Source organism: Meleagris gallopavo, chromosome 28, assembly GCF_905368555.1.
Source record: "Meleagris gallopavo chromosome 28, MGAL_WU_HG_1.1, whole genome shotgun sequence".
In the NCBI taxonomy this organism is placed as follows: domain Eukaryota; kingdom Metazoa; phylum Chordata; class Aves; order Galliformes; family Phasianidae; genus Meleagris; species Meleagris gallopavo.
Window position 1 is genome coordinate 540204 of NC_139431.1, and position 18169 is coordinate 558372.

The window sequence follows — 18169 nt, forward strand, 5'->3', positions numbered from 1 at the left end:
AGTGTAAACAGCGGCTGCTGGAGGAGTGTTGGGCTGCAGGGAGAGCTGTGCCAGGGCTGCAGCTCGGGGTCAGGAACGGTTTGGCATTTGGAAGTTCAGTTCCAGTTGCTGGGCAAGAAGAAGGGATTTTGAAACTGGTTCAAAACGGTTCTGTCACAAATATTGTTTCTATTAACTCAGCGCAGTGAATATGAAGGCCCCGCTCTGCGTTCTCTCACACGAGCCAGGAAATTGCTCAGCACAAAGTTCCCAGTAGGAGCGGGGGCAGAAGTGAAGCAATCCTATTTCCAATTGTGTCTCTGCAGTGTCTGCAGAAGCCGGATCTCACCAGCGACACGAAGGACAAGGAGTACAAACCCCACGACATCCCGCAGAGGCAGTCAGTGCAGCCATCTGAAAGCTGCCCTCCTGCTCGCCGAGCGAAGCGCCTGCGGGCCGAGGTGAGCTCCAGAGCTGCTCCGTCTGTGCGCTGAGCCAGGGCTTAATGGCACGCTGTGCTGTAGTGATGCTGTGTGAGTTTGGTGTCTCCCCAGCCATGAAAGCGCAGAATGGTTTGGGTTGGAAGGGAGCTGGCAGTGGTGCGGCCCCAGCTCCTTGCAGAGCAGCTCCCACCGCCCTGGCGGCTCCCAGCCACTCCGGCCAGCCCTGCCCTCTGGGGAGGGGGAATCCCAGCGCGTGCCGGTGGGAATCTTGGGGAGTGGCAGCGGTTTATCTTGGGGAAACAGATGCAAATATTTATAGCTGTGTGAATGGTGTGGTACCTGAAAAAGGAAAACAAGAAAAACCAAAAGCAGGGCTCAGGCTGGGAGCTCTGAGATGCTCCATCCGTGGGTGGGCAGCCCTGAGTTGGAGGGGCAGCAAAGGTTTTCCCAAATACAAGTGCAAAGCCAAAGCGTTCTATTTAAGGGCGTTACCGACTCGTTCAGTTTTACTCCCTTAATTCCTTTTTTCACTTCATCAGGCAACCAACATTAAAACTGAATCTGATTCTCCAGAGGCGAGAACGCATAATCTGAGACGCAGGATGGGATGTGCACCTCCCAAGTGTGAGAATGGTGAGCACAGAGCAGTGAGTGGCTCCTCTGCCTCGCACAGGCTTGGTTTTAAGGACAGGCTTTAATTCAGCAGTTGGAATGATCCAGTGCTGGCTCACGTGGGCGCTGCTGGTGTCCAGATGTTGCCTCAGCGTAACCGAAGCTGTGTGCGTTGCTGCTTTACTGCCGTCCTGAGATGGGGCAGCAGAGCAGCCGATGGATGTGGGCACAGCGCTGGCACTGAGCACAGCCTGCAGCAGGGCTGAAGGAAACACAGAGCCCTGTGCAAAATGTAACAATCCCCGTGGCAGTCTTAACAAGTAATAACAAACAAAATAAGTAATAACTAGTGATGCTGAGTGTTACATGTTTTATAATGGCTTTTTTTTCCTGTTGCACCAGAAAAGGAAATGTACAGCACAGTGAAACTTACTGAGAAGAGAGAGCACGCTGGGGAGCAGGAGAAGGACAAATCCAAAGCCCGATCCAAAAAACCCACCAGTGCTGTGAGTATGCCCTGTGTCCCCTGGTGCCTCACGCAGCTCCAGGTGCTCCTGGGGTTCTCTGGGGGATGCAGTGATGTTTCCTGTCACTCATGTCACAGTAAAATCTGCTGTGTTTTTTTAATCACGTGGCTGAAACTAAACAGTGTTTGTGCCTGACGGAGCAAAGATGCTTGCAAAGCTTTGGGCTGCTGCAGAGCTGAAAATAACAGGACAGATAAGCTGCACTACCTACAGTTGTGTAATTTGCTGGTCTGGAATTATCTGATTCCTGCTGAATTGTTTGAGAAAAAAGTCCACGGAAGAGCCTGCAGCTTCTGGGTGCCTCTCAGTGTGGGAGGCAGGCTGTGTAAACTGACAAAGACATCGCACTGAGTGCACTTGTCTGACTTCCACTGCGGAGGGGCAGTAGAAATGCACCTTGCTGAGTGGCACAGACGCAGTGACCAAACTGCTCTTTGGCCATCGGTTCCTTCAGCACTCACATCCCTGCTCTGGCCGTTTTTTGTTACAGGTGGATTTGTATGTGTGTCTCTTATGTGGCAGTGGTAACGATGAGGACCGTCTCCTGCTGTGCGATGGCTGTGATGACAGTTACCATACCTTCTGTTTAATTCCACCCCTTCACGATGTTCCCAAAGGGGACTGGAGGTGCCCCCAGTGTTTGGCTCAGGTAATTCGACTGACGGTGTAAGGCTGAAAATTCTTTGTGTTCTGAATGTGGGCTTAGGGATTGAAAACGCCGTTTGTTGTCACTCAGCTGTGAAACAAGGTGAGGGAGGAGGAAAGGAAAATGAAGGCCGGGTGTGCTCCACATTGCACAGCTGTCTCTGGATGCTCTGCAACCACAGGCTGCTGTGCATTAACACAGCTGGAATTCCAAAGAACGCTTTGGGTTTAATGGGTACCTTCCTTTTGTATTTCAAATGGGAGTGTCACCATATGCTTCAGTATGGAAGCTTTTGCTTTTTTCTTAGCTGTGTTTGAGGAAGAAGAAATTATGGCGTTGACACATTGATTCATTCATGTTTGTACACATTTACCCATCAGTTCTGCACTTGGTGGATTAGGAGCAGATGGTCAGGGTGCTCCTGAGGGCCCCTTCAGGCTGTTCCTCTGCCGCTGTGATTTGGGGCAGTGGTTCCATTGGGTCTGCTTTCCTGCCCCTATCACATAGGGCAGTAGTAACCCAGTAACACAGTGTGGATTGTTTTGTGGTAACACATCATGGAAATAATGATCTTTGTGATTGCAGGAGTGCAATAAGCCTCAAGAAGCGTTTGGCTTTGAGCAGGCAGCACGGGACTACACGCTGCGCACGTTTGGGGAGATGGCAGATGCCTTCAAGTCCGACTATTTTAACATGCCAGTCCATGTATGTTCTGTTTTCAGCCTGATGCCATAACACAGTTTGAATTTTCTGTGATTCTTTTAAATGTGGAACTGGGGGGGAAAGGGAGGGAGGGAGAGAAACCTGGTTTTGTATGGGAGGAATTGGCAGATCGGAGGTTCCTCTTTGTGCTGGTGATTCCCAAGATTGGTGGCATCGTGGTTTTCTATTCCACTGGCTGCTGATTTTTTCACTTCTGAGAAGGCCTCTGTGAGGAGAGGACTTTGTCCAACTGCACGCATTGCTGAGACCCCAGAGATGCAGCCGCGCTGTGACACGTGGGGTGCATTGAGCTTTGCACGTCCTCTGCGTGTGCAGACTGCTGGCTGTGCGCTCCGAGTGCGTTACCTTCTTCTCTTTGTCGTGCCCAGATGGTCCCCACCGAGCTGGTTGAGAAGGAATTCTGGAGACTTGTTAGCACCATTGAGGAGGACGTCACCGTGGAATATGGAGCTGATATCGCCTCAAAGGAGTTTGGCAGTGGGTTCCCAGTTAGAGATGGGAAATTCAAAGTGAGGCCAGAAGAGGAGGTGGGTCCTTATTAGTTCCCCGTGCAGTTTGTATCAGCTCTCCAATCGTTCACTTCGGTTCAAAGCACCATAATGGAACTGGTTTGCAAAGCGTTTGCTTTGTGGATCTGGTGTAGAACTTGAAGAGAATTACATCAGTTTTGCAGAAATGAAATACCTGGTGATCACACATTAAAAGCCATAGGCTTACCATAGAAGTTAATAAATAACTTGAGATAAAAAACAATCTCATTTTAACAAAGCAGGTCAGATAAGGTTACTGAAAAGGATCGGGACAATGGAGGTTTTGTTCCTTGACTGAGTGACCCATTCCTGGTGTTTTTCAGTTGGGGAAGATGCTTTTCTTCTTCCCGCTCTTCTTGGTTTTTTCACTTCATGTTTGTTAAACTCTTGTTCAATTTTCAGGAATACCTTGATAGTGGCTGGAATTTAAACAACATGCCTGTGATGGAACAGTCTGTCCTTGCCCACATCACCGCAGATATATGTGGGATGAAATTGCCCTGGCTGTATGTGGGAATGTGCTTTTCTTCCTTTTGTTGGCACATTGAGGACCACTGGAGCTATTCCATCAACTATCTGCACTGGTGAGTGAGGGGTTTGACTCGGATGGAGGAGCCCCATCCCTTTCATTCACCCTTTTCTGACAGCACGTTCTCAGAGCTCAGCTGAGGACGCCGTGCTGCAGCCTTAGATGTGATGCACTGCTTGCTGTGATTGAACATTGGTTGTGTTTTGGAAGGGGACATCCATCCCAGCTTTTAAAACAACCACGAGAGATGCAGTGAATGCCCCAGCAGGTGGTTTATTGTGCTCGGTGTGAAACTGGAAATCATGGAGGTTTTTTAAAACCATTTAGCTTCAGCCAATGCCGTAGGGCTCCAGTGCTGCTGTCCCTCAGACCTTTGTTTCTCCATCACCTCTCCTCTTTGTGTCCACACCCTGCTCTGTGTCCTCAGGTGTCACCCATTGCTCCCACTGTAGGGATGGAATCCTCCACGGCTCAGTTCTTTTTCTTTCCACGTTTAAAATACGCTCTCTGAAATGTGGGCGGTGCAGAACGCGGGTCTGAGGAGGGACCTGCATAAACTGTGAGGACTGAGGAGAGCACGGAATCCTTATGTTTCCTCCTTTTGACACGGTGTATTTAAGCAGGATGTCTTACAGGTTTCTTTATAGTTACCTTTTTAAATAATCTTGCAGGGGAGAACCAAAGACGTGGTATGGAGCCCCGGGGTACGCAGCAGAGCAGCTGGAGGACGTGATGAAGAAGCTTGCTCCAGAGCTGTTTGAGTCTCAGCCAGACCTCTTGCACCAACTTGTCACCATAATGAACCCAAATACTTTGATGGCCCACGGAGTGCCTGTATGTTGGACTGTGCTGCTCCCCCTGACTCAGCCCTCTTTCATCTGCACTGAATTCCACTTCATGCTTGATAATTGAAACGGCTTGTATTGCAGAGATGCTGGGGTTGTTTCCACGTGTGTTGTGTCTTCCTCGTGTAGTGCAGTGTGTCCATGTGAACGGTGGGCAGGGGGATCATTGTTTTGGGAACTGCTTGGCAAATCTCAGGAACTCCACTTTAATGTAATTTCTGCATCTTGGATGGAAACGGTGGCCAGAGCTCCTGCTGTGCCTGTTTAATCAGACCTTTGTTTTTGCCATAGAGTTTCTGTCAAGGGGCCAAAACCTGTTAGTTCTGTTCAGCTTTGACCTGATGGTATCTGCGTTTTCTCCTAGGTTTATCGGACCAATCAGTGTGCTGGAGAGTTTGTGATCACCTTTCCAAGAGCTTATCACAGCGGCTTCAATCAGGGTTTTAATTTTGCTGAAGCTGTGAACTTCTGCACCGTGGATTGGGTGCGTTCCAAAACCAACTTCTTACGAAGTGTGCGGTTCCAGACTTGTCTCTAGCTGTCATACAAGCAGTGTTTTACTGCTGATGGGCAAACCTGGTCCCCAGCTCAGGAGGAAGTTGTTCCAGCGTTGCTGGAAGCTGAATGCGGAGAGCTGTGGCTGTCTGTGGAGGTCCTGGTGTCTCCTGTTCTGTGCTCAGTTAGGGGCGTTGCTGCTAGAAGGGTTTGTCTCAGCTTTCCCTTTGGTAGTTCTTGGTTCGTGGCATGAAGCATCAGTGATGTAATGTGCTTTTCACAAAGAACTCCGTGTTCATGCTGCGATTCTGTCCCTGCAGTTGCCGTTGGGTCGCCAGTGCATCGAGCATTACCGCCTGCTGAGCCGCTACTGCGTCTTCTCCCATGATGAGATGATCTGTAAGATGGCCTCCAAGGCTGACGTCCTGGATGTCGTGGTGGCATCTACTGTTCAGAAGGACATGGCCATCATGATCGATGACGAGAAGATGTTGCGTGAGAAGGTTCAGAAACTGGTGAGTTGTGGGGATGCTGCGGTGAACCGAGGCAGTGCTGAGAGGCACCGCAGGTCCCGCCTTCCCTTCTGCCCCCTCGGTGGAGACTTGTCTGCCCGATTGCCATCTCATATCTGAACGTTGTTGTTCACCTGATACGTTCAGCTTCTGAAGGAACCCAACCTGTTTGCTCACACTTCTGCAGGGGGTGACTGACTGCGAGAGGGTGGCATTCGAGCTGTTCCCCGATGATGAGCGGCAGTGCTATAAGTGCAAAACCACTTGTTTCATGTCTGCTGTTTATTGCCCGTGTAAACCAGGACTGCTGGTGTGCTTGTATCACGTGGAGGATCTTTGTTCCTGCCCTACCTACCAATACAAACTGGGGTAAGCAGATAAGCTGAGTTCTGGAGGTACTTGCTGGGGCTGTGCTGCGTCACTGATGCTCTCTGCGTTCTGTCTCCAGAGGTCCTTTGCAAACAGTGCGCTCAAAACAAAGTTCCTTTCATGTGCTCGTGCACAAAGATGCTTTCTGTTCAGCGTTCAGCTCTTGTTGTATGATGGCAGAAATTACTGAGCAAATTAATTTGCTTTTTGATTTATAGCAACAAGGTCATCATGGCCTGCGTTACTTCCAGTCCTTGTGGAGTAACCTTTGGTTTGCCTTTGTTTGCTCTCTTCCTGCTGCCTTTATTTCCTCTTCTTTGTCACATCTCAGCCCTACACAAATGTACCTTCTGTGCTTTCTGGAGCTGCTGTGTGAGTGATGTGGGCGAGGTGCAGCACGCGGTGGTTCAGCTCTGAGCTGTGAGCCCCGTGGTGCTGTGAGATGGCTGTGTGTTGTATGGGCAGTGCTCTGCTCCCTCAGTCTCTGCTGAAGAGTCTGACCCTGTGCTGCTCCAGGTACCGCTACACGCTGGAGGAGCTCTATCCAATGATGAATGCTCTGAAGATGCGTGCAGAGTCGTACAATGAATGGGCTTCCAATGTGAACGAAGCCCTGGAAGCAAAGATCAGCAATAAGAGAAGTAAGTGCCTTCCCTTTGACTGTTAAAATACTGATTGTAAAGTGTTTGATTTTGGAACCTGGGCAACTTCGTCATAGGTGACAATCGAAAGAGATCATATTTGATTTCATGGCTCAAAGTAAATGTTTCAGCTCTTGTTTCTCTGGAAGTTATGTGAGAAGGTTAGAAATCGCTTTTCTCTTTCGTACAAACATAACTGCAGTTGAAATATACTTATTGTGTTACACTGTTCCACCTTACTGCTTGAGGTCCATCCTGAAGGGACACTTGTGCTAACGTGGTGCCTTCCCCAAAAGGTCTCATCAGCTTTAAGGCTTTGATAGAAGAATCAGAACTGAAGAAGTTCCCGGACAACGACCTGCTGCGGCACCTCCGCTTGGTCACACAGGATGCAGATAAATGTGCCTCAGTAGCACAGCAGCTCCTTAATGGCAAAAGACAAACCAGGTAAACGCTGTTATGTGTTGGCAGCAGAACCTGAGCCACGTGTCAGTGGTGAGCGATAGGCAGTGGTGGAAGACTGACAAATAAAAGAAACCTTTTTACCTTCTCGAGAACCTTTATGGGGAGATTCGGCTTTCCTTCATGCTCATGCAGAGCTCCCGGTCTGCTCCACTCTTCTGTCGTTCCCTGGAGGCAGAAGGTGGCGGTGATGCTTTTAGGTGGAGCAGCTCCCATTGAGATGCAGTCCAGGTTCCTCACGGCACAGGGACTGGGGGCTGCTGGGGCTTTCATTACTCCTTACGGAAAGCCGACGTGTGCTACCCTGTGTTGGGGATGATGCTGTGTGGGAGCTCTGAGGAGTGCTCGTTCTTCCTTTGGCAGCACTTGCAGTACATCTTCAGGTTATTTGTTGGTGGAATTTGAAGATAGGGCATTGTTTGGGTGTTCCGTTCCTGGTGTCTGGCTGCCTGCTCCTGCCAGCACGTTCTGTGCAGGAATTGAGTTAAAGGGAATCAGAGCTGCGTTCCCATTGCAGTTGTATGTCCTGCAGGGGTGTTGTTTTCCTCGTTAATTTAAACAACGCGTTGTAGGTTCAGCTGGAGCCAGCATTGTAAGAGATTTCTTTCCCCTCCTGCTCATACTGGCTTGGCACCAGAGAGCTTGTTTTTTAATGCCAGCTAATTGGGTGGCACCGAGCAGCCTCTCGTTTGATGCAGCACGTTTAGGTGAAAATGAAAATGATGATTTCAGCACAGAGAGGATTTTTGAGAAGTGCCTGCCTGACCTGCGGATACAAAACCCATTCAGAGGTGGGATTTGCTCTCTCTCGGCGTGGGCACGGGGAGAGCTTCCTACAATAGCTATTGCAGCAGCACTGAATGGCTTACCCACAATTGCTTTGTGTTCTGGAAAGAAGTCTGAGTTGGTTCTGTAACAACTGGTGCTCTGCCCAAGCTGAGGAGCTGTTTCAGAATATCGCTTAATGTGAAGGAGTGTTTCCAACAATAGTTCATTCTGCTCTCACTGACTCGAGTTTCCCCTCATGTGGGCCCTGGGCTGCGATGCCTCCGGGTGCTGCACTGCGTGTGACCGAAATCCAACTGACAAGAAATCAGAAGCAGATTTTGGAGTGGGTTAGATGAGGATTTAGTGGCAGCTGACGAGGTTTAATTGTGTGTAATTGCAGGTACCGCTCCGGAGGAGGGAAATGCCCCAACCAGCTGACTGTGAACGAGCTGCGGCTGTTTGTCAGGCAGCTCTACGCCCTCCCCTGCCTGCTCAGCCAGACCCCCCTGCTGAAGGTAACGTGGGCTCTGGGGGGCCGTGGCTCTGTGTGGGTCCACATCTGCCCTTCGTTCACCCCTGAAGCTGTTTGTGCCAAGGATGGAAGCTGGCAGGGCGATGGCTTTAGAGGCTCCGTCAGGTCTGGAATATGGGATTCAGATATTGTAGAATTCCGTGCACTTTTTTTTGTGTGTTTATAGCATTGCTGCTCTGAAGTTATCTCGTTATTTGAAAAGCAGAAGTCCAGGAATGGCAGGCATGCAAGCAGTTCTGTGCACCTGGTGTTCCTGAGCAGGGCAATATCAGGCACATACAAGTGCAGCATTCTTCTGTGGCCTCTGCACTCCTGAAGTGGGAAGTAGGAGTCGCAGCTGAGCAGTGGGAAGCTGCAGCTCAAGCACTGCTCAGTGCCTGCTGCCTGGGAGCACGGGCTTAGTGAAAGGACCTCACATATCCAAACAGGGAAAAAGTGTGACTGCTTTTAGAAAGAAAAAGGAAGAGAATAAAGGCAATTCCAGCTGTAGGATTCATAGCAATGCCCGAGTTCCTGCCGATTGATTCGTGCTTTGAGGTATCTCCAAAAGGGCTTTGTTTCCATCATGGAATTACGCGGATGTTCTTCAGGCTTCGTAAACATCCCAGAACAAAGCCAGGAGATGGAGCACTGAGTTTCCCTTCAGAGCCTTTTGCTCCTCAGTGTGACACCCATCTGCTGGCAGAGGTGTCACTGTGGGGGAGGTGCTCAGTCTGTGCTGTGTGCTGAGGTGCCTCCCAAACACCACAATCTGCTGTGCACACTGTGTGCATGGGGACGTGGTGGCTGCCAGCAAAATTAAACTGAATGTTTCAAGTTGCACTTCAATGTGTAGGAAATTTGGCAGTCTGCTTTGTTCTGTTTCATGGTGCATTTGTGTGTTACAGGACCTTCTTGATCGCGTGGAAGCTTTTCAGCAGCAAAGCCAAAAACTGCTCTCAGAAGAAATGCCGAGTGCTGCGGAGCTGCAGGAGCTGTTGGATGTCAGCTTTGACTTCGATGTGGATTTACCCCAACTTGCTGAGCTGCGGGTCAGGCTGGAGCAGGCGCGCTGGCTGGAGGACGTGCAGATGGCTTCGTCAGAGCAGAACTCTCTCACTCTGGATGATATGAGGCGTCTCATAGACTCCGGTGTCGGCCTGGCTCCCTACCCAGCAGTTGAGAAGGCCATGGCAAAGCTGCAGGAGCTGCTGACTGTGTCCGAGCACTGGGATGACAAAGCCAGAAACCTGATAAAGGCCAGGTAGAAGCGGGACCTTTATTTGCTGTTTGAGGTGAAAATCGTTGGCTTTGTTTCCAGAGGGGCTCCCTGTTGTGCTGTGCTGTGCTGGAGGGGATGGAGATGGGGCTGAGTGACAGCATTCCCTCATTCCCTCCTGTGCAGCCCTTTGTCAGTCAGGCGGGAGATGGGGCTGAGGCAGAGATGTATCATCAACTGATAGATGTTATCCTATGGATAGATGTATCACCAACTGATAGGTGTTATCCTATGGATAGATGTATCACCAACTGATAGGTGTTATCCTATGGATAGATGTATCACCAACTGATAGGTGTTATCCTATGGATAGATGTATCACCAACTGATAGGTGTTATCCTATGGATAGATGTATCACCAACTGATAGGTGTTATCCTATGGACTGGGCTGTTTCCTACCCGTCAGGCTCTTTTAGTGACGTCAGAGCGCAGAACTGGGTTAAGTTCGGTTTCAGCCTCCAAAGTAGAGATGAAGTTGAGTTTGTACCTTTTCAAACGATCAGAATCAAACTGTGAAATACTGAGAAGTCGTAGAACCATTAAGGTTGGAAAAGACCCCTCAGGTCATGCAGTCCAACCACCAGCCCAGCACCGCCGTTCCACCAAACCACGGCCCTAAATCTCCCAGGCTTTCCTGGGAGCAGTGCTCATCTGGAGCCATTAGGACAAAAACGACAAAAAGAAAGTTGGTCAGTCACAGCAAAAGCCTCAGATGAGCTCAAGGTGGGTAACCAGTGGTCCTAGCACAATTTCAAAGCACAGCTTCAGTATGAAGCAGATGTATTAACTTACACAGCTTTCTTTTATTTGCAACTGCTGACCATTAACCTGGCCGGAAAGCAGGAAGAAACGTGAGCTATCTGGAGCAATGGCTGCATTTGACACTATTTGATATTCATGGGAACAATGCATATCCCACCAGTTACATTTAGGATCATAGAGCTGTCGTTATCTGCTTTCTGAAAAGCAGATTTCTCGTGTAGAACCTCGAAGCTGACTCTGCTGTGGGGTTTGGTGCATCGGAGCACCAGAGGTCCGCCCTCAGCAGCTGGTGAATGTTGGATTTCCCTGCAGCCCAAACGTGTGAATACTTTTGGAACAGCCAGCAGATTGCTTCCTGTTGTTAGCGTGGCCAGCAGGAGCCTTCAGCACACAAACACACCTTTCTGGGGACTCCTGCATTATCTGTGCCCCGTGTGCTCAGTGCACACCTCTGGTGCTCGGTGAGCCCCAGGCGTTGTGGCTGTTTGACGTTCTGAGCCGTTTCTCCTGGCCAGGCCAAGGCAGTCGCTCAGCAGCCTCGTGGTGGCAGTGAAGGAGATGGAGGAGATCCCTGCCTACCTGCCCAGCGGCGCGGCGCTGAAGGACGCGGTTCAGAAGGCGCAGGACTGGCTGCAGGAGGTGGAAGCTCTGCAGGTGTGTCAGCGGAGCTCTGGGCTCCTCCATGGGCAGAGGGAGGTGCTGTCACATGGCTGCTGTGCTCTGATGGCACTGCTGTGGGTAAACAGAGTGATTTTCCCTGTCCTGGGTTAGCGGTGAGCCCTGACTGGGCGTGCTGATGTTTTCAGGTCAACCCAACCTGAATTGGGATTTTAATAGGAACTTCTGTTGAAGTTTTATTAAAACAAACAAACACAAACCAACAAACTTTCATAGGCATTAAGTCCTTCGAAAGGCCAAAGTGCATTCCAGGTTTGCTAACTTTTGTTTGAAGGCTATCATGAGAGGGCTTCATGGAACTGCCTTGGATTGTGGAATTCTGGCTGCCGGGGGTGGAAACACGTCTGTGTGTGCCGGGGATTCTGGCTGCAGTTGCGTGCAGGTGTCAGCAGGCGGCTGTGGGGCCGTGCCCAGCACAGCTGTGGTCCCCGAGCTGTGATTGTGGTGCTGGAGGTTCTGCACAGCAGTTCTCAGGCTCCCCATCAGTGCTGTTGCGGCAGTGAGCTCCGTCCCGCTGTGCTCCTCGTGGAGGTCCGCCTTCAGTGTGGTCCACAGAGCTCCTCAGCCCGTGGAGCATTCCCCAATTCTAATCCCACAGGTTGGAGGACGTGTGCCCGTCCTGGACACGCTGGTGGAGCTGGTGACGAGGGGCCGCTCGATCCCGGTGCATCTGGACTACCTGCCCCGGCTCGAGTCCTTGGTGGCGGAGGTGCAGGCGTGGAAGGAGTGTGCAGCCAACACGTTCCTGTGTGAGAACTCCCCGTATTCCCTTCTGGAGGTAAGAGAGCTGCACAGCACCAAAATGTGTCCGGGTTGGGGATGAACTCATCAAACAGCAGGAGATGTGACCTTTTGGGATTGCTCTGCTGATCTTAAGGCGATGGCGCTGCGCTGTGCTTCTAATTCTAAACTTCAAGCACAGTGGGTGGGCCCTCGGGTTTCCACCTTCCAGCTCCCCTCGATTCCCAGCTGACCTCTCCCTGGAGCCCAGATGTGCGGTGTAAAAACAGCAGGGATTCCCAGATGGTGGCACGTGGCTGCGAGAGCAGCGTGAGTGCAGTCCGAGCATCGCAGCCGTGCCGCTCCTCTGCCCACCAGGTGCTGTGTCCCCGCTGCGATATTGGGACGCTGAGTCTGAAAAGAAAGCAGAAGAAGCTGAAGGAGCCGATGCCGAGCGGGAAGAAGAAGAGCACCAAACTGGAGAGCCTGAGCGACTTGGAGAGAGCTCTGTGTGAGAGCAAAGACACCGCGTCTGCGGTAAGCGCTGCGGCTTTTCTTCACCTGGAGTTTCTTCCAAGTCCTGGCAGTCTGTTTGCATTGGTTGTCGTTAATTTTGCAAGGGAGCGAGCTTTGTGTCTCCGGTCCCGGTGGAAAACACAACTGCGAAATCTCCTCGCCGTGTGCCCTAATTGCTTCCCTTCAAACGCTGACAGCTGCGAGGGGAGGCGGGCAGGGATGGAGCCGATCAGACAGGAGACGCTTCTGAGCGTGCGGAGCTCCTCGTGGCACAGCTCTGAGCTCTCTCCCTTCTTTCCAACCGCTTTCAGATGGCGACGCTCGGGGAGGCGCGGCTCAAAGAGATGGAGGCTCTGCGCTCCCTGCGGGCGGCCAACGAGGGGAAGGTGCTGCTGTGCAGCGAGGAGGACGCGGAGCTGAAGGTCTGCGTGTGCCAGAAGGAGCCGGCTGCTCCCATGATCCAGTGTGAGCTCTGCAGGGGGTTCTTCCACACCGGCTGCGTTTCCGTGCCCCACGCCTCGCAGGCTCCACGCGTGTGGCTCTGCCCGCTCTGCCGCCGCTCCGAGAAGCCGCCTTTGGAGAAGATCCTTCCTCTGCTGGCCTCCCTGCAGCGCATCCGCGTGCGGCTCCCCGAGGGGGATGCCCTGCGGTACATGATAGAGAGAACTGTGAACTGGCAGCACAGGGCACAACAAATGTTGTATTCAGGGAATCTAAAACTTCTGCAGGACAAAGTTGGCTCAGGATTGCTGTACAGCAGGTGGCAGAGCGCCGCGGGGCAGCTGCCAGAGACAAACAAGGTGAGGCTGAGTGCCCCGGGCAGCCCTGGCTGCGGGTGGGATGTGGTGGTTGAGAGCAGCCTTGAGCACCTCTCTGCTTTCTGGTGCTCCGTGTCTCCTTACAAATGCTGGCGAGACAGATTGCTTCTGGTTTGCTTTACGGATTTAAGGAATTAGGGTTGTTAGCCACAGTGTGTGTCCTCCTGCGACAGCTCCTGGCCTGTCCTGCTGGAGTCCTGAGGACAACGGCTCTGAAGGACCTTTTCTTCCTCCTGCTTCTGGGCACTGATGGGATGCCACTAATGGCAGCTGCTGAGCTATTGTTTCTAAGAGCCCTCAGTATTTGATTAGTCTTTGTGTTCTTATCTTATAAGTATTTGAATCTTACAGCTGGGAATGGAGACACAAACCTTCCTGAGCTCTGAGCTCTGCTCACATCAGATGGTTTTCAGCAGAGGGTCTTCATCCCTCCATCCCTCTGTGTCACTTTATACTAAAACTCCAAGGCTGGACCTTGGCTGGAGCCGCCTTGGGTTGAGCTGCGTTGTTTAAGGTGGGATCCTGAGAGTTTGGGACTTCGTCTGGTAAAGAGATCTGTCAGAAAAAGGGCAGGGGCAGTGCGAAGTGTGTCACAGTCCTGGTGTTCCTGAGATAATAAATGCAGGGGAAAAAAGCCTGAAACAAAAGATCTGTGCAGCATAAAGGATACAAACCACCTCAAAATGACACGCAGTGTTGCTTTCAGGCTTTGCCTGAGCAGCATCACTTGTGCTTATCTGACTGCCCGCTCTGCCCGGGGCTGGGGCTGCTCTGTGCTGCCTGTATGGCTGTGCTGGGGCTGCACTTCTGGAACAGCAGCAAGGGGGGCCTGGGCAGGAGCTCAGTGCGGCCATGGGATTCCATCCCTTCTTGGGTTGGGCTGTGAGCCAGAACCTCACCCTGCATGGACTTTGAGGTGTTTTTTTTTGGATGATGTTCCTTGGCATCGCCCTCCTGTCTGCAGCAGTGCCTCCCGTTGTACTGCAGCCCCGGGGCAGCGCACAGAGGGGACAACGGGGTGTGAGAAACAAACCTGAAAACCAGCTGTGAGCAGGGAAAGTGAAGGGGGTTCATAAAGGCGCCCAGATGCTCAGAGTGAAGGTTGGGTGCTCCTGTGAGAGGTGTCAGGAGAGGCTCAGGAAGGAGCTGAGCCAGCCGGGATGGTGACCCCAAGGGCTGTGGAGGTGTCACCGTGGCCATGGTGAGCGGGGACAGCACGCAGTCACAACCAGAACCAGCAGCTCCCAGCCCGGCTGTAGTGCTGCCGTGTTCCAGGCTCAGGATGAAGGGTTTGGGGATCCTGTGCAGGAATGCAAGTCCCAAGCAGCTGTGAAAGAAACGAGTTCTGATTTTTCATTTTGCAGCTATGTGACACTTCAGACCGAAATGCGTAATGAAAATCCTGTGCGTTGTGTTCTGCTTTGTTTTCTAGGTGTCTCAAACAATCGGAGCTATGTCATTCTCCATGCCTCATGACTGGGATAACAGAACCATATATTTACATTCTCCATTTTCTACAGGACAGCAATGCATCCCACTTCATGGTTTGTAATCTTTACTTTGATAGTTTTCTTTCTTTTTCTTTTCCTTTTCTCATGTGTTTGATGGAGGAGAGGTCCATGTCCAGCCTTAGTTTCACGCTTCCAAGTAGGAGCACTCTGTAATTCAGTGCCACAAAGCAGTGAAATGGGCCATGGCTGTGAGCTGCCCTCTGCGTTCCGTGGGGTGGGGTGGTGCCGTAGGGCAGGTTTCAGGTGCGAGGCTCATCCTCAGCTCTTCCTCCTCTCCTCTCTTGGCTTCACTTCTGAATTCCACTCTGTTCATCTCATCCACTCGTGCTGCAGTGAGATCACGACACTGATTTGTGTCTTCAGAGGAAGGAGAACGATGGCAGTGCTTTGCCATAGGGCTGGCACAAACCGCAGGCAGGGGAGGATAAAGTCACAGTGCTGCTCAGTAACTTCTGTGGAAACTCTTAACTCTCATTTTAACTCTGCTGTTAAAAAAGAGCGGCGAAGAGGGAACAGATGAGAGTAAATTTGTTCAGTTGCAGATTTAAAGTCTTTCACGGGTTGTGTTCTCATCGGTGCTGACATGGAGGGATTCCTTTTCTTCTCTCCTTGCTGGCAGTCGTTAGCACCGAGCTGGACGAGCTGATGATGGAAGCGCAGCTGCTGCAGGTTTCTCTGCCTGAAATACAGGAGCTGTACCAGATCCTGTTCACAAAGCAAAGCCCCGCTCTGCAGGCTGAGCAGAAACCGTCGGGTGGGCCGAGCAATGAAAAGGTGAATGTCTGAGCGTGGGGGTCAGCGTGGGGCAGTGTGGGCATCATGCAGTGTGTGTGAGCATGGAAGGTGCTTCCCATGCCCAAAAGCAGTGCAGAAGTGGGTAACGTGTCCAGTCCATTGGATGTCATTTGGGGTCTGATGCATTTCTGCAGTTCGAATCTGGATTTTGTGACCCCCCTCTTCATGCTAAATACATCTGTCCCTGTGCTGAGGCCCTGCTGGCTGCCCCTGGGGCACCTCGTGGACAGGAGATGAGAATCTTTCTATAAACTCTCACTGACGTGTGACCCCGTCCTTTGCTCCCCTGCACAGCACTCTGACAAACACTGCTTGTACTGGAGACTCCCCCTAAGCAGGGGGTGTAGTATAACGGAGCTGTGTCCATCAGCTGTATCCTCACCATTTGTCAAATACCTTTCTGACAGAACGAGTGCTGCCGGGGCAAAAAGGATGGAATGAGTTACTTGGAGAGAAAAATGAAGCGCCGTTTCGAGAGAGAGAGCTTCTGTGAGGAGAAGAGAGCAAGGGTAAGAAAAATGAGGACGCCCAAAAAGAAGAAACTGAAACTGAGTCACACAAAGGATCTGAGCAGCAGCAGCAGCAGGATGGAGAGGGAGAGGGAGCGGCTCCTGGAGGTGCAGCGCAGCAGTGAAAGCCATTTGGTTCCCTCCGACACGTCGTTCTCTGAGCAGGAGGACTCGGAGGATGAAGATGCCATCTGCCCTGCAGTGACGTGTCTGCAGCCCGAGGGAGAGGAGGTGAGTGGAGCTGATCCCACTGAGCGCCGGGAGCTGCTGGTCTGCAGAAATGCTGTTGCAAAGAGTGGGGGGCAGCGTGAGGGCTGTGAAGGTGTCACACCTCTGAATTCCCCAGGAGCTGCGGGGAAAGGGAGCGGGGCTGAGCATCACAGCAGTGCTGTGGGGCTGGGAAGGGGCGGGAGGCCGAGTGGGAATCTGTTCACTGAAATGTGGGCGCAGAGCCCTGGGGCTCCGCTGTGCCCATCTGTGCTGAAAGAAGGGGCAGAATGGCATTGCCGCGAGTGTGAGAGCTGCATTTCCAGCCGTATCACTGCCCGGGGTGGCAGGGCTGCGGTGGGAGGGGAGGGCAGTTCTTCACGGGAGCCGAGCTGCAGTGGTTTGGCTCCCGGCGTGCTGTGCTCTATGGGGATACACGGAGTTGAAAAGTAACTCGTGAGCGCCGTGCGTTTGTCCGGTGCCTCTGACCCGCAGCATCCATTCCTCCCCAGGTGGACTGGGTCCAGTGCGACGGCAGCTGCAACCAGTGGTTCCACCAGGTGTGCGTGGGCATCTCCCCCGAAATGGCCGAGAAGGAGGATTACATCTGTGCCAGCTGCGCCGGGAGGGGCTCCCCGTACCGAAAGTGAAAGTGCCCACAGAGCCGTCAGGACTGGAGCAGGGAGAGCTGCGGAGTTTTCCATTGGGGCTGCAGGGCTGTTTGGAGAGCCAGGCTGCGATTGGTGCTACTTCTATCCTCACGGGATCATTTTCCAGAACTCGAAACGATTTTTGACACTTTTGTATTCTCCCTTTGATCTTTGTGGTTGTGGAGGTTTGCGAAGCTGGCTGTTGGGGGTCTCGGCCGACTGGAAGGCACTGCTGGGGACGAGCTCCTGTCCTTGGCAGCACCGCCGTACCTCTGGGATTTGCAGCGCTTCGAATCCTGCGTGGTGCACAGAGCCCCACAGGTTGTTCCAAGCAGTCCTCGTTGGAGGAGATCCCTGTTTACTCTGTTATCAACTCTTTGGAGACTTTTAGGTTTTGGGTTGTTTTTTTTTTTGTTTGTTTTTTTGGTTTTTTTCCCACTTTGTTTTTGGTAGATTTAGGTTTATTTATCTGAGCAATAACTTCTATGTCTGGTTTCAGCGACTGGAATGGCAGCTGGGGACGGCGTGTTGCTTTTAGCATTGGTTGATGTACAGAAAGCAGGTGGTAGATCCTAGTGTGACTGAGGGGCCGTGATGTAGAAGACAAAAAAAAAAAAGAAAAAACAAAAAAAAGCTCTGTAAAGTAATTGCCACAGCTGTATTTTGGCTTTCTCCTTTTTTGGGTAGCTTGTATCAAACGTTGCAGTTTATATTGTGGAATAAACCCCTGGTTATGTTATAAAATTAAATGTTGGTGTTTTTGGAGAACTTCCCACGCAGTTCGTTTCCCTCCGGCCGCTGCCGAGGCTTCGTGGTGCGGCTGAGCCCGAAACAAAGGAAAAAAATCCGTTCTTTCGCACAAGTCCCCAAAATCGGAGCGGCGCGGTCCGGGGGGGAGCGGCCACGCGCACGGACGCGGCCACGCGCACAAACTCCGCCCCGCCGCTCCGGGATTCGGCGCGGCTGCGGGGCTTCGCCGGACCCCGCGAACGACGCAGGAACAAAAGTTCGCGAATTAAAGCCCGAAGCGGGCGATGTTCCGGTGCCGCGGGGAACGGCTGCGGGGGGCTGGAAGGAAACGCCGCCGTACCGCCATGAGAGGAGCGGCCGCGTGTCGCCCCGCACGGCCAC

General features: G+C 52.0%; 1 protein-coding gene across 2 annotated transcripts in view; it reads left to right on the top strand.

The window, feature by feature from the left end:
* The window catches only part of KDM5B (lysine demethylase 5B), a 29007-nt gene extending 11220 nt beyond the window's left edge, over positions 1–17787 (top strand). For both annotated transcript variants that reach the window (XM_085210649.1, XM_085210650.1), the window contains exons 5-27: positions 306–440; positions 962–1055; positions 1437–1540; positions 2052–2210; positions 2793–2912; positions 3299–3457; positions 3863–4044; positions 4661–4823; positions 5199–5318; positions 5650–5844; positions 6029–6210; positions 6727–6851; positions 7148–7298; positions 8482–8596; positions 9501–9856; positions 11150–11288; positions 11911–12090; positions 12411–12569; positions 12860–13348; positions 14799–14910; positions 15497–15651; positions 16080–16412; positions 16901–17787. In XM_085210649.1, coding sequence (XP_085066775.1) covers positions 306–440; positions 962–1055; positions 1437–1540; positions 2052–2210; positions 2793–2912; positions 3299–3457; positions 3863–4044; positions 4661–4823; positions 5199–5318; positions 5650–5844; positions 6029–6210; positions 6727–6851; positions 7148–7298; positions 8482–8596; positions 9501–9856; positions 11150–11288; positions 11911–12090; positions 12411–12569; positions 12860–13348; positions 14799–14910; positions 15497–15651; positions 16080–16412; positions 16901–17038 — 4065 coding nt within the window. In that variant the 3' untranslated portion in view covers positions 17039–17787. The remainder of the gene's footprint in view (positions 1–305; positions 441–961; positions 1056–1436; positions 1541–2051; positions 2211–2792; positions 2913–3298; positions 3458–3862; positions 4045–4660; positions 4824–5198; positions 5319–5649; positions 5845–6028; positions 6211–6726; positions 6852–7147; positions 7299–8481; positions 8597–9500; positions 9857–11149; positions 11289–11910; positions 12091–12410; positions 12570–12859; positions 13349–14798; positions 14911–15496; positions 15652–16079; positions 16413–16900) is intronic.
* The last annotated feature ends 382 nt before the right edge of the window (positions 17788–18169 follow it).